At 37.4% G+C, this 14,500-nt stretch overlaps 1 protein-coding gene across 1 annotated transcript in view; it reads left to right on the top strand.

Annotated features, from left to right (window-relative positions):
* Positions 1-14,500, top strand: part of LOC127179998 (netrin-G1) — a 79,757-nt gene that overhangs the window by 37,099 nt on the left and 28,158 nt on the right. Inside the window, exon 3 of the mRNA XM_051133883.1 lies at positions 3,369-4,012. Coding sequence (XP_050989840.1) covers positions 3,369-4,012 — 644 coding nt within the window. The remainder of the gene's footprint in view (positions 1-3,368; positions 4,013-14,500) is intronic.

The following is a 14,500-nucleotide window of genomic DNA, read 5'->3' as shown; positions in this document are numbered from 1 at the left end:
TCTTGGGAATGTGCAAGACTCCAGATTAATTAATCACTACATAATTAACAAAAAAAATAAATAAAGTGCAGTAAATAGCTAAACAATTTTGGCTACAAACCAGTGTTAATAATTACAATATTAAAATTGCAAGCAGCAATTGAGGGGCCAAGCACAACAGAGGTAAAATGAAGGACTAAGGAGCTGTCTCAGGAAAAAAAATAGGGTCTTCCTGCAGACCTAAGTTCCAACCCTGCTTTAACACACCTGTCTGTAACTGAGTAGGCCTGAACACCGTGATTAGCTGGTTCAGGTTAAAGGGTTGAAAGGATGAAGCTGAATTCTGCAGTATGGTAGCTCTTCAGGAGCAGGGTTGAAGATTCAGTAAGCCATTCCAAAGACCAATCTTCTGATTTTTTGCCTAACTGGTCAGAAGTTATAAGCAGAAATGTCTATAAATATATATATATATATATATGTGTGTATAGATATATATATATATATATATATATATATATAAATATCATGTGCCCTAAGGTCATGCTTGTTATAGCACATACCAAATTTGATCAGAATCCGTTAAAGCATTGCGGAGGTATGGCCTCATCTCCTTTTTTGCACAAACATTGTTAAATTCGTTAATGCATTTTATGGAAATGGTTTGGTATCTCAGAACGTTTTTAAGAACTTTTTGCCAGAATGCTCTTACGATGATCTGAGCCAATTCTGGTGAAAATTGGACAAACCGTCTAGGACGAGTTTGAAAAAGTAAATTTCTGACATATAAACTTTGGAATACATTTGCCTTGATATGAGCCAATTTTGAGAATTTTGTTTCTATACCTTACGAATCAAAAGTTATTGGTGGCACTACAGAGTTTGAGACAGAGACACCAAATTTGCTATAGTTAATGTTAAGACTGTCTGCTATCTGTGCGTCAAATTTCATAATTTTCCTGCAAGCGCTTGTGCTTCCATAGAATTCCAGAGTTGAAGAAGAAAAGGAAACCTTGCACGTTATGTTAAAAATAACGCAGAAGGTGGCATTTCAAATATACGACAGTGTTCCCTTTCAGTTGGTCAATCTCGACATCACATCATTACCGTCATGACATCGAGGCAGCTGGATACCATGAGGGTTACATACATAACTAAGATGTTCCCTTTCAGTCTTTCACTCTCTACGTCACAGTTGGATCACAATTTTCGAATAAAGTCGAAATTACAAGAATAAAGTCGAAATTTTCAAGAATAAAGTCTAAATGTTTTGAGAGTATTTTGTATATTTGTTTAATTTAATTTTTGTGTGTGTGTGTGAAAATTCCACCATCTACTCCGCAAAAACGTCTGTGGCGTCCAATCTTTCATTCCTCACATGTGCTTAATTAAAAACAACAATAAAACGTTCTAAAGGTTGAAGTGGACTCCAACTCGTCAAGATAAGTTATATTGTCGTCTTTTCTGAGGTATATAACTGACTATTCACAAGCTGTTTTATTCACGGTGTAATACGGTAAAGGATTGGAAATAATATTTAACATTTTCAATTCATTATTTGTAGTGTGCCAGCCACCCAGTAATTGCAATAATTTTGTGCTTTGTTGCTTTTAATATAACACAGCTCAGCTTTGTCAGTTTTGTCATGAAGTACCAATTTTCCTCTTTATTTTAAGTTTATAGCACAATGTAAACGTGAGGAACAGTTGTAAACATAAAAAAACAGTGTAACCTAGTTTAATGAAACGAATGTCTCATTGTAATCAGAAAGATGACTAATTCACATAAACTGAGGCGAATATAGCGATCTGTCATGCCACATTAAAGAACATAACAAGACATTATTGTAATAGACATATTGTTCACATATTGCTATAAACCTGACAGATTTTGAAATATCTCCCGGTGCTCCCAATCTGGGCCATTTGCATGTGCAATAGGCTAGAATATACTCTCAAAATGTTGAAACTTTAATCTTGTAATTGCAATGAATTAATTCTCGTAATATGACTTTATTCTCAAAATATTGTCTTTATTCTCGAAACATTTCAACATTATTCATGAAATGCTTGTCGAAATATTTTGACTTTATTCTCATAATATTTTGACTCAGTTGTACAAACAAATACAAACTGACTTTTTTTTTTTTTTTGGTCTCCCTGTAAGGTCTATAAAACCTTCGAAAGTGTTTTCATCATTCAAAATAAAATTGTAATTCTGCATGCTGTTTGCTACTGTACCACATTTCAGTTTCAGGAATCAGATTTAAAAATCTATTCTGAACTGTGCACAATTATGCCAGAAGTAGGAGAAGTAATATGACATTTTTCACATACTTTTTTGTTTTTTATATAATATTTGCAGATTGAAAGTCACTGGTTACTGTGAACTGAATGAAAATGTAAATGTTGTGCCTCATGGAAACCAGTATATGGGTTCAGACTGACATGAATAGCAGTAAATTAATTTTTCTTTAAAGTAGATGTGTTTATTCTGCCTCACTAAACACTTGTGCCCAAGTGAAACAGTCTTTGCTCAGCACAGCATCTAATATCCAATCTCCCTGTGAAGATTCCTGGACTAAACAAACAGGGAAATACATTTTGATCCAACAACGCAGAGTAGATAATTAATTTGATGAGCGGAAGCATCACAATCTGTCAGTACTTCCACTGACAGCAGCGATGGGGATAAAATTATTCCACAAACAAAGCGGAATATTTTGTCCCAAGAGTCTTTAGATGTTATGCATCTTTTGTAATTGCATTCCGCCGCTGTTTGTGCCTGAAACAAAACAAGATTTATGACAATTGCAACCGATCAAACATGTATACAAGACGGAAATTAATGGCCGTCTTCTCAAAGTTCATGGCTGATTGTCATTTGCGCTATGGCTCAGAGGTGTGCAGAATGTTAATGAAAAAGTTGATCTGAAACACAGTGGCTCAGCGGTGCAGGGCAGACACAGACGCATGAAAAATGCATGGAGCTCCGTGTGTACCTCCGACTTCACTCATCGGAATTCCACTCCCATTCCAACTGGCCAACAAGCAAGAATATCAATTACATTAGCAATTTGGGTGGTAGTGAGCGAGCGGGTAACCGCTGAGCAGCCCTCCTGAGACACACCGCTCTGAATGCAGGCGATGGCCATTCAGAGCGCTACATTCAGCAGTCACCTCAGGAAAACGTCCAACTTACCGCGTTAATGGAGGCTGAAGTGTTGTCACCAAAGAATATGTTCATTAACATTGTGATTCATGTGGAGAATCAAACATCTCAGTGTGGGTTCCCTAAGTTCACCTCAAACGAGCGCCACTGTATAACGGGAAACCTGTTACTATTAGCGTACTGCATAATTAACACATCCGGTCTCTCTGTGTGTGTTTCAGGAAAACCCATATATGTGCAATAATGAATGTGACGCTGATACCGAAGAGCTTGCCCACCCGCCCGAGCTCATGTTTGACTCTGAAGGACGTAACCCAACCACGTTCTGGCAGTCGACCTCCTGGAAGAAATACCCGAAGCCCCTTCAGGTCAACATCACGCTGTCCTGGAACAAAACAATAGAGCTCACAGATGACATCGTCCTCACCTTTGAGTCTGGCCGACCCGAGCAGCTGGTTTTGGAGAAGTCGCTGGATTACGGTCGCACGTGGCAGCCGTACCAGTTTTACGCATCTGACTGTCTGGATGCCTTTACAATGGAGCCAAAAGCAGTTCATCAGCTGACCCCAAGCACGATGCTAGAAATCATCTGCACTGAGGCCTATTCAACGGGCTACGTGTGGAAGTATGATAAGACTGTACGCTTTGAGATCAAAGACCGCTTTGCCCTTCTTGCTGGCCCGAGACTGCACAACATGGCTTCTCTGTATGGGCAGCTGGATACCACCAAGAACCTAAGGGATTTCTTCACCCTTACTGACCTTCGCATTAGACTTCTACGGCCTGCCACCGGAGCCACAATGGTGGATGAGAACAACCTTTCTAGATACTTCTACGCCATCTCGGACATTAAAGTGCAGGGCAGGTAAGTTCATTTTTCTTCTATCAGAACATTTTTATCAAAGGGTTAAATATTACTTCTAAAAGTACAAACGCTAAATAGAAACATCAGAACATAAATAAAATGCAAATAAAATGTCCATCAAAAACAAATATGCGAATGAGGTAGATTAATTCCTCCGTATAAGCTCATTGGAAGAAAATGTCTCTTACCTACATTTTTGCACAACTTCAAAAAATGTATACATACAATTCAATTGCAATGCAATTATGATTACAAGGGCAAATTATCATGTAAAAAAGAATTATTTTCATGCAGTTTCTTGCCAAATAATGTTATGATCTCAAAATACTTTTACATGATTTGCATGATTTTACTTCAGTTAACAAATCATGCATCTTGATGTTTGCATAACTAGCTTCATATGTATGGCTTTTCTAACATAGTAAACTTGCTTGTTAGCTCACCTGGTACAGTATTGTACTGTACTTGTGTACAGAACAGAATGCTCGGGTATGCATCCTGTGAAACAAGTCACAGTAGGTGCATTTCCACTACAGATTTGCACAAAACTTTGGCAATATTTTATAAATGACGTTTGATAACAAAGTTCAGGAGGAGCACGATCAGATAATCAACTAATTCGGCACAGGTGCAACTCGTCTAGCTAATCATCCAAACTAGCACAAGTCATATATATGCACACAGCCGACTTACCTTCGTCATTCGACTGTTTTTCGGCATCCCCCCTCCACCCCAAATCCTCACTCTTAATGTACCCTCATCCTATACTTGGGATGGGGGAGTTCTCTGGGTTCGGGCCATATTCCGGGCTCGGAACCCTCCCCCAGGACTGCACACCAAAATATGCTTACTGTTTACTTAAGCAGATAAGATGTAAGGGTGAACTCGTGAAATGTCGAAAAAAAGTATTGCAAAATGACCACGCTTCCATTAACCAAAGCCTTAATTTTTTAAAGTCATGACAACAGATTTTGGTGGGATCTTGAAGGATTTGGGCTATATTTAATCGAAAGAGGCATATGCGTCTATCTTTACAAAAGCAGCATGGAGAACCGCTTTAGAAGAGTGTGTGGCTGTTATAAACATAATCATTGATTAGAGTGGCCACGATCAGCTCAGGTGGCCATGTCAGAGCCGTAACGCGTCGCAGATGTGTGCAGTGTAAACAGTCTAAGCATTAATGGCAGGGAAAGCTCTTATATGAGAGCGTCCACGTATAAAGTGTTTCTTGGAGGTTATAGTACATTGAAAAATGATCATATGATTTTTTACATACGCCATGTGACCTGTAAATACGAAAAAACGTTTCCATTGCAGTTTTGCGAAATAGTCCTTTTTTGAATTGCCGTAAAAACCTTTTTTGGGAGTTTTTAAGAAACTGACGCATTTTCGATTAGGCGTATTTTCAATTCGCAATTTCAATTTGCAATTTGAAGGGTAATGAAAACGCAGCTAATAAAAGAGCTCAAAGACTTGTAGAAGCAAGTTAAAATGGCAGGGCTGTTACAACAAGTGTGTTTTTTTTATCTTACGTCTGCTTTTATTAACACTGCCTTCATTAACACATCTGTTTTTATTTTAAGGTAGGGTTTCATGTAGGTGGTAAGTAATTTTCAAATGCCACAGAGCATTTAAAACAATCAACGCAATAGAATGTTGTGACATGAAAGTGTCACTAAACATGTGAGATATTACATGATATAATTTGCCAGAATTATTTGCCAATAATGTTCCCCCAGTGAGACTGATTTGCATAAACTACAACAGAAACAGAATAAACAACAGAATAAATTTCCAGATGGAAACGTGATGTTGTGCCTCCATTGGCCAAGAAATTAATTGCATAATAATACAAAAATAAATAAAAAAAATTAATTAAAATAATATTACTTCACTTCCAGAATGGAAATTTTCTGATAATTTACTCATCCGAAGCCGCTTTTCCACTATCGGACCGAAGGTACTTCAGGTACGGTTCTGGTTGTGTTTCCATGAAATGATTGAAATGATTGCCAAGTTTTATGCTTGTAGCCCCAGGCCAGCTTTTGCAGGGCTCCGCATGGTGTCAAATGACAGAATACGCATAATGAGTGACCACTCATATTCTTCTCTAAAATTAGAAGTCAAGCCGGATGGAGGGACATTGCAATGGGCAATAAAGAACAAAATGGACCTCAAAGGTCTCATTTAGCCAGCATAAAAAAAGCAAAAAAGTGCAGTATGACTTCACAATGTCTTCACAAGTCAAATGATGGCACAATAGAAACAAAAACACAGCAGCTGCTCTCCAAATTGGGCCGGAATGGCTCATAAGCAGTTGGTTTATGTGAGAATAACTTGGTTCATAATGACGCATTTGATAGGTCCCCTGTGAATCTAAATGCACAGCTCTAAATTAGGATTCAAAGGACTGCAGTGGTAGATTAGGGCAATTACAGAGTGAGCTAATTGGAAAGAGACTAATCTACTAATTAAGACCATTTACTGCTGATTAAATAATAACCACTAGGGACACATCACCATGCAAGTGTGCCTGTTGGGCGACATTAATATGACTTTGCATCTATAATGATTACTGAGGTATTTTATGTAGATGGTGGTGCATGGTTTTCATATTGTGCTCCTGTAGACTTTAGAGCATATGTATTCATTTGAAGACCCGTTGCACAATATTTCAAAACGATTTTATAGTTCAAAGGAAGTTGTACACATGCACGCCCCAGTAGACAGTACTCCTTTCGTGTCAGAAATTGTTTGCTTATTGAGGTGAATGAGCCGACAAATCTTAAGTTAGGCTTGGGAAAATCATGCACATGGTCCATCACTGAGGCATAAACAACAAAATAAGAAACAGAAAATGTTTGACACTTGGCAAATTGTTTTACTTGATGCAAATGGTTTCACTGTAGTGTCAACAACACAGTATTGCAAATTATCCTCGAGTGCATTTAACTTGTTTTTCAACTTTTAAAAAAAGATAGTCAGCAACAGAATAAAAAGACCTTGTCAACTCTGAGCAGGCAATCAATTATGAATATGTTTGTGTAAAAAGACATTAAACGTCCAGATCTAAAATGAGTTTGTCAGCCTGCCTCACGTTCACTTCTGAAACTTAAAATAGAGTAAAGAGGAAATAAGCGGCTGCTTTATGTCTTAATGAAGGCATGTGGGGCTGCTGTTGTTTGGCTTTGATGTGTTGGGTGTCTGTGAGAAGAGGGAGGTGTGGAGGTTGCAGTGCTTGATGTTGGGAAGGACCTCCACCTATAGTCTCCTTATGAACTACAGCTTCCACACCAAATTATCCTCACAGAAAGATAGGTTCATTAAAAGCTACAACTGAGTCATTGTACTTCAAAAATACAGCTTCCTTCTTAAAAAAAAATTAATGACTATAACTGTGATGCATCAATTAAAATTTACTGGCAACCTCCTTCTATGATAAAAGAATTCAATTCTTTGATCTTCTCTTTTAACAATGTAAGGAGGAAGTCTCTATATTGTTTATAATAGACAAAATTACCTTTTCAAATGAAGAAAAAACTGCTTTAGGTAATAGAAAGGAAGGAAAAGTGATGTGTTCGGAAACAACTTTTGTTTACTATTAAAGCGTTAAATCTGAGGTCGCTGCTTCTTTGCAGTCACCATATTTTGCCATTTATTAGTTCCTGAGGCAAAACAGAGGTGAATACCGGTACATCCAATATTTTCTCTTGCCTGTGGGTTTTCGGTTCAATTTAATCCCAAAAATCTCTGACACAGAGAAGAATATTACAGAGGAGGTCTTTCGACCAGGGTTGTGTAGTTATTCACTTGGATGGGCTTAGTAGTTTTGAAGAAAGCAGTGACTCAGAAGTCCCCAGCACTCAGAAGAGCTCAAAAAAAAAAAAACAACAACAACATTTAATACTGCTGGTATGATAAGATCTGCATCTTCATTTTAATGTTATGCTATATGTTAATTACATGTTTTTCATTTACATTCTAATGGTAGACAGATAAAATTGCAGGCATGTCCTTCAAACATTTTTCAAATTAAGATTGAGTGTGTTCATATGTACAAAAACCATTATAAAGAAAAAATTGACTTATTTAAAAACTGCTAACAAAAAAACACATCTGAAATCATTGCGTTGTTCTCCAGTTTTTGTCAAAATGTAATTGAACATGTACACATTAATTAACCAACTGTATTCCATGTAAGGCGATTGCATGCAAAGCTAAATTCTGAAAATGAAAAATTAATGTGCATGTGTTACACACGTGTAGTGTTACAAACTGTTTATGACCTTTACTTGATAAAAGAGTATATCACTTTGTAGGTCAAGGTCAAGTTGCTAAAAATAATCATTCAAGATTGTGCATGCAAACACAAAATATGGCGTTATTTACCCTCATGTTGCTCCAAAGCTTCTTCAACATTGAAATGAATGGGGGGCTAAAGGTCTTCTTAAGGTCGTCTTTAAGTCTTCTAAAAGGATGCAACAGCACCATAGAAGTAGTTCTTACAATTTGAGAGCTATATTCCAAGTCAAGTCTTCCAAGTCTTCCATATACGATAGCTTTGTGTGTAAAAGACCTGAATTTAAGTCATCATTCATAATGAAAATCTTGTGAGCTGTTTCTGTCTGTGACTAGTCTTAGTCAGTTAGTCATCTATTTTTTTTTTTTTTTTTTTTTTTTTTTGTAAGGCTGGTTATCATTTTTTAAATTTGGTTACATAGATTAATGTACGTTGTTTTAAATTACCCCATGATTTCATCCTAGGTGTATATGACTTTTCTCTTTTAGACGAGTACAATTGGAATTATATTTAAAAATGTCATGGCTCTTCCAAACTTTATAATGCAGGGGTTTTGTAGCCCAAAAAACTGCATCCATAAATCATAAAAAGTGCTACACATGGGGGCTTAATAAAGGCCTTCTGAAGTGAATCGAGGCATCTGTGTAAGAAAAATATAGAAAAATATATTTAAACCTTTATAAACCATAATCTCTAGCTGCCGCTAACTGTCGTGCACGCGTTTACAAAAAGAGTGTCTTTCCGACGTAGGCGAACATGGTGACAAACATGGCAGTGATTAACGTGGAAACGCAGAGGACAGCGCAAAACAAACTGGCCCCAGTTTTTTAAACAATTACATTAGTTTTTAACACTTAAATGCTCACGAAGAAGAGCCCTTGTGTATTCAGCTGAGTTATCTAAGTGGTTAAATGTACTTGCACCTCAGCTTTTATGATGCAAGATTAACGTAAACACAGCCCACTGTGAGCACTGGCTTCACTTCAACCTTTGCAAACTTTATGAATGATGATTTTAGGGTCAAGTTGTGTGTGTAGGGAACTGGACACAAACAGAGTAAGGCGGTTTCTAAACCACAAAGTGCCATCTGCTGTTAAAAACTAAGCCCACAATCGATTTAAGAGAATATCGTGATGCATTTGCGTAAATCGTAGAATCGATCCACAAATTGATTTATCGTTGAACCCATATATACCCAATTTCTTTTTTTTTTTAAATGTAAAGTTTATTGTCTGAACATTTACATTTATGGAAACTCCTACAAATGTGTATGCAATAAGGTAAGCCTCAAAATATCTGTCCGCATGCTTTTTCATCACTAATATATCACTGCATGTCTTTAGTGAATCCTGACTGAATGCTGAATTCTATTTTTTTTTTTTTTTAACACCAAAAGAAGGTTTGCGCTGATGCAAGCTGTTGGTAAATCTGGCACAGCTTGTATTGTGAAAAGCCCTACAGAAATAAATTTGATTTGACTTGACAAAGCTGTTGTACTTTGAATGTAGTGCATGAGTTGTATGAACCACTTTTACGATATTTTGGGATGTTTGTGCATCCTTTTTGCAATTTTTAAAACCCCGTCTCTTTTGTTGTAACTATATACAGAAAGTCATATCCACCTTATTCTTCAACGCGGAAGTAAGCTTATGGGTGAGATTTATGGTTCATTAGCCGCTATAGGGAAATAACAAGAAGAATAACAATGTGCAGTAAACAGTAAAACTGTTTGGAATACAAACCAGTGTGCTTATAATGATAATACATTAAAATAATATGGCAAGACACACCTATTTACAATATCAAGCTGCAAACAAGTTGCTAAAATGTAGTTTATATATATTTTAACATACAAATCGCTACGTATTTTTAGCTAAACCTAAACATAACTCTCTCTGTATAGTAACAAAGACTATAGAATACCCAAGACCTGTCACGGGTAAAGTTTTGAATGGGGAAAAATGCAACGCTCATTATGGCAGCAAAGCCCCGCCTTCGTAATAAATGAGCCAGTCACTAATCGGTAAAGTCAGTGCGTCACTGCAGCTGCCGTTAGAAGTTGCTATAGAAACTGTCAGCGTTCTGGCTGATCGCGCCTGAAAAATAAGCTTTTTCTAACGCTACTGGAGCATAAGGAACAATATTTATGAGTCAGTTTTTGTCAGATTTCATTGGTGATTTCAAATATGAAATTTAATCGTAAGCTTGATCAACAGTTTTGGAGAATTTGATGTTTCCCAATTTCCCCATTCGCCGGATTAAGGCTTGAATTTGGTTCTGTCTGCAATCTTATTTATTTATGGTTCTATTGTTAGTCACAGCATGTCGGAGAAAACGCCTTTTGTGTCCCATCACGTTAGTATTGCAGAAATGTTATTTTAAGGGTTTAAAAGTGTAGTCTTGTTTAACATTTAGGCCTATTCTTGGAAACAAGCGGGCAGCAGAAATCACACAGAACAGAATGAAATATTATAATTTCATAATTAATAAACGATTAACAATTTAATAATGCCACTGAAAACATAACATCATTGGTATGACAAATAAAAGCAACAATAATGAAATTAATGCCATGATTTCAATATTCATAAGGATTTGTTTGGATTTGTATATTTTGTAGAACCACATTTTACGTAAAATGCATACGAATTATCATGAGATCACATTGTTTGTACAGCTTAAGATAGCTGGACATGGATGAGACCAGAAGCCAGACCCATAAAATTTACAAATGACAGGAAAAATAAGGTGGATGGGGTCAATAAATGATGACAGAACTTTCATCTTTAGGTGAATTATCCCTTTATTGACTACTATGAGTAGAGTTTTAACAGCTAAATGAAATCAGGCCATGCAAGGACTCTAAAAACTGCCTTCAAGATCCTTTAACATAGCACTCCACTTTTAGGATTATCTCATATTCAACAAAATATATTTTTAGGCCATTACCATTTTTTCATCCCAATTTAAATATGCATGATCTGAGGAGAGATTATTCAGATGAAATGCTCCAAAGGAAAAATCCCTGAAAAAAAGCTGCATCACTTTGGCTGTTTCAGTCCCAGCAGACTCTCACGTTGTAATACTAAAATAAATGCTTCACGCGTCGGAGAGTGCCAACTTACAGCATCTTGCACACAGATCTACCTAGTAGTTCAACTCATCTGTTATCCTCGTTTTTTTCACTCGTGTGATCCATGTTCCCTGAATTCATACTGATGCACAACCACTGAGAATATGAAAACATTTCAGAAATGTTTTTTCAGAAACTATCAACAATCACAGAGATTCACAATTTAATTCATAAACACTGAATTAGTCTTATATTGAATGTAATATTTCATTCAAAAGGTGTCAGTCGATGATAACATGCCCTCGTGAACTCTTCGAGGTGCAATTCAGAATGGCAATTCAGACTGTTAAACTGCAAATTGCTTTATTCGCATGAGGCTTGATTTGAAAGTCATAGGCTGAGCTTTTGAGTACAGATGTTTGTCACAACTGACCATGTTCCCTGCCAATCATTTCTGATTCACATCTAAGATATTTAATTATGCCTAATGAGAAGCTTTGCTGCAGTCATCAATAATAAACGAGCAACTGGAAAAAAAAAAAAGCATCAACATAAACTCTCCCTTGAGGCACTGCAGTAAACTTGAATATCAACACATTTTGCGCTCTCAAAAATAACACTACATTATTCATTTATCCCAGCTGCTTTAGAGCTAACATTATGCAAGTTTTCTTTTATAACAGAACTTACGTGAATATAAATACAGACGCATATGTTGATCAAATTAGACTGAAAAGCACAGCAGTGTCAGTCATTTCTATTATATTCACGCACTATTTAATTTTTAATTTTACAGAAACCGTTCCGCTGTTATACTTATCAATAATCATAGCACTTTATCACATACTTCCACATATGCCGTGTCCCCACTTCACTGTTTATCCAAGCTGCTTTGAAGATGAGGGAGAGGTTGTGTTTGATCAAAGCAGGGATGGGACAGAGTCCCTTATTAGCATAATATTCATGCAGATCAGAGTAAATGCTCCATAATAGGCCCTGTCGTTGAAACAAATTGCAGGCGTAGCTCTCAGCAATGCCAACCAGAGTGCCACAAATTCAAATCGGATTTGGCCGCAGTGGAATAATCGGAGTAGGCGAATTACGCTGTGATGAATTCCTAATATTTCCCCGGAAATCTGGAGAGCCCCTCCAGGGTCGACTGCATTTTGAGGTGAGACACAAACAATTTGCCTGAGATGTATTACATTCCATGCAGACGAGTGAGGAAATTGGCCACCGCGCAGAGTCAGTCAGTCCTAATAGGACTACTCATTTCAACAGCATCACAATGGCAAATTATTTGGCCATGACTTTTAGGGTCATTATTGAAGTTTCAATACACCCAAGGCACAGGGCATGTCAAAATACAATTGAAACTGAATCAAGGAATAACATAGGCTAGGCTAAAAGTATTTCACTGGAGCTGCTGTTATATTGTGGGTGACAGCTAGACATACCAAACCCATAAAAGCTTTGTTCGTCTTCAGAACACAATTTAAGATATTTTGGATGAAAACCAGGAGGCTTGTGACTGTCCCATTGACGGCCAAGTACATACCACTGTTAAGACCCAGACAAGTATGAAAGGCATCGTCAAAATTGTCCATCTGCCATCAGTGGTTCAATCTGAATTTTATAAAGTGACAAGAATACTTTTTGTACACAAAGGAAATGAAAATAACAACTTTATTCAACAATTCGTATCTGCGTCATCATAGCGCTATTTTGGAGAATATCCGCTGGATGCAAACTGCGTACGCTGTTCTGTGTCAGCTGTACCACATGGATACATCTTCTACGTTCTTTACGCTTTGATTTAAAACAGTGCGGCTGGCACAGAACAGCGTGTCCATCAGATATTCTCCAAAATGGTGCAACGTTGATGCGACGAATTGTTAAATAAAGTTGGTTTTTTTTATTTTCTTTGCGTACAAAACATTTTCTCGTCACTTACATTCAAATTGAACCACTGATGGCAGATGGACTATTTTGACGATGCCTTTCAAACTTTTCTGGGTCTTGACAGTGGTATGTACTTGGCAGTCAGTGGAACAGTTTACAAGCCTCCCGGTTTTCATCCAAAATATATTAAATTGTGTTCCGAAGACAAGCAAAGCTTTTACGGGTTTGGAATGACATGAGGGTTAGTGATCAATGACAAAAAAAAAATTATTTTGGAGTGGAGTAACTCCTTAACGCAGCCGATTAATTATTTGCAGTTTAATGGCCTTAAAAAATATTTAATGCATGGGCGAGTGGGGCCTATGGTTGCCCACCCCACTCACAACTGCTGTTTCTGTCTCTTTTTTTCTTGAGAAGAAGTGCATTTATGTTGTCAGATGCGCACTCCACTTCGCCTCAGCTAGTCAGGCGCTAGTCAAACAAGCACAGAGTCGGTAAAGGTGATGAAGAAGCTTCAGTAGAACAGCAGTGAACCACAGTCAGATGAGATTTTGTCGCACTTCAATTGCACGCACAAATGAAAGCGTGAATGAAAGTAGGGGCATGCTGTCAGATCTGCGTCATGTTCAGCAGCGGCAGATGTTAAAGTAATATCAGCCAAATAAGCTAATAGTCCAGCTGCTGTTATTTCTGTTAATCAAAGAATAAAAGATTGTAGCTTTTGTAGCTTTAAAGGGGTCATCGGATGCCCATTTTCCAGAAGTTGATATGATTCTTTAGGGTCTTAATGTAAAGTCTATAATATACTTTGATTAAAAATTCTCAATGGTTTTGTAAAACAACACCCTTTTTACCTTGTCAAAATGAGCTCAGCAAAAATCATCTCATTTTAACGCCGGTTTCACAATGCATGCGTAAGCAGGACGTAAGCAGCGCGTATTTTTTTCAGCGCCCATGTGAGAGCATTCACACCGCCCGCAGTGGCGGCGCGGCAGCGCGTAGCAGGAGCAGAGCAGAAGCGTCAGTGCAGCGATCGTTTCGGCCCCGAGCCTATTTTTGCTGAGCCGCTTACGCTCGCTTTCAGTGGCAATGAATTGATTATGGCCAAAATACACAGGAAATAGTAGCAGTTTTACCCCAAAAAGTACATTGATGATATCTGCCGTGTTGTAAACACAGTATTATGTAATTAACAAGATAAAAAAATATTTTT

The sequence above is a fragment of the Labeo rohita genome, chromosome 2 (assembly GCF_022985175.1).
Source record: "Labeo rohita strain BAU-BD-2019 chromosome 2, IGBB_LRoh.1.0, whole genome shotgun sequence".
NCBI classification, from domain to species: Eukaryota; Metazoa; Chordata; class Actinopteri; order Cypriniformes; family Cyprinidae; genus Labeo; species Labeo rohita.
The sequence above is the reverse complement of the archived record's forward strand: the minus strand, read 5'-3'. Positions and strand labels throughout refer to the sequence as shown.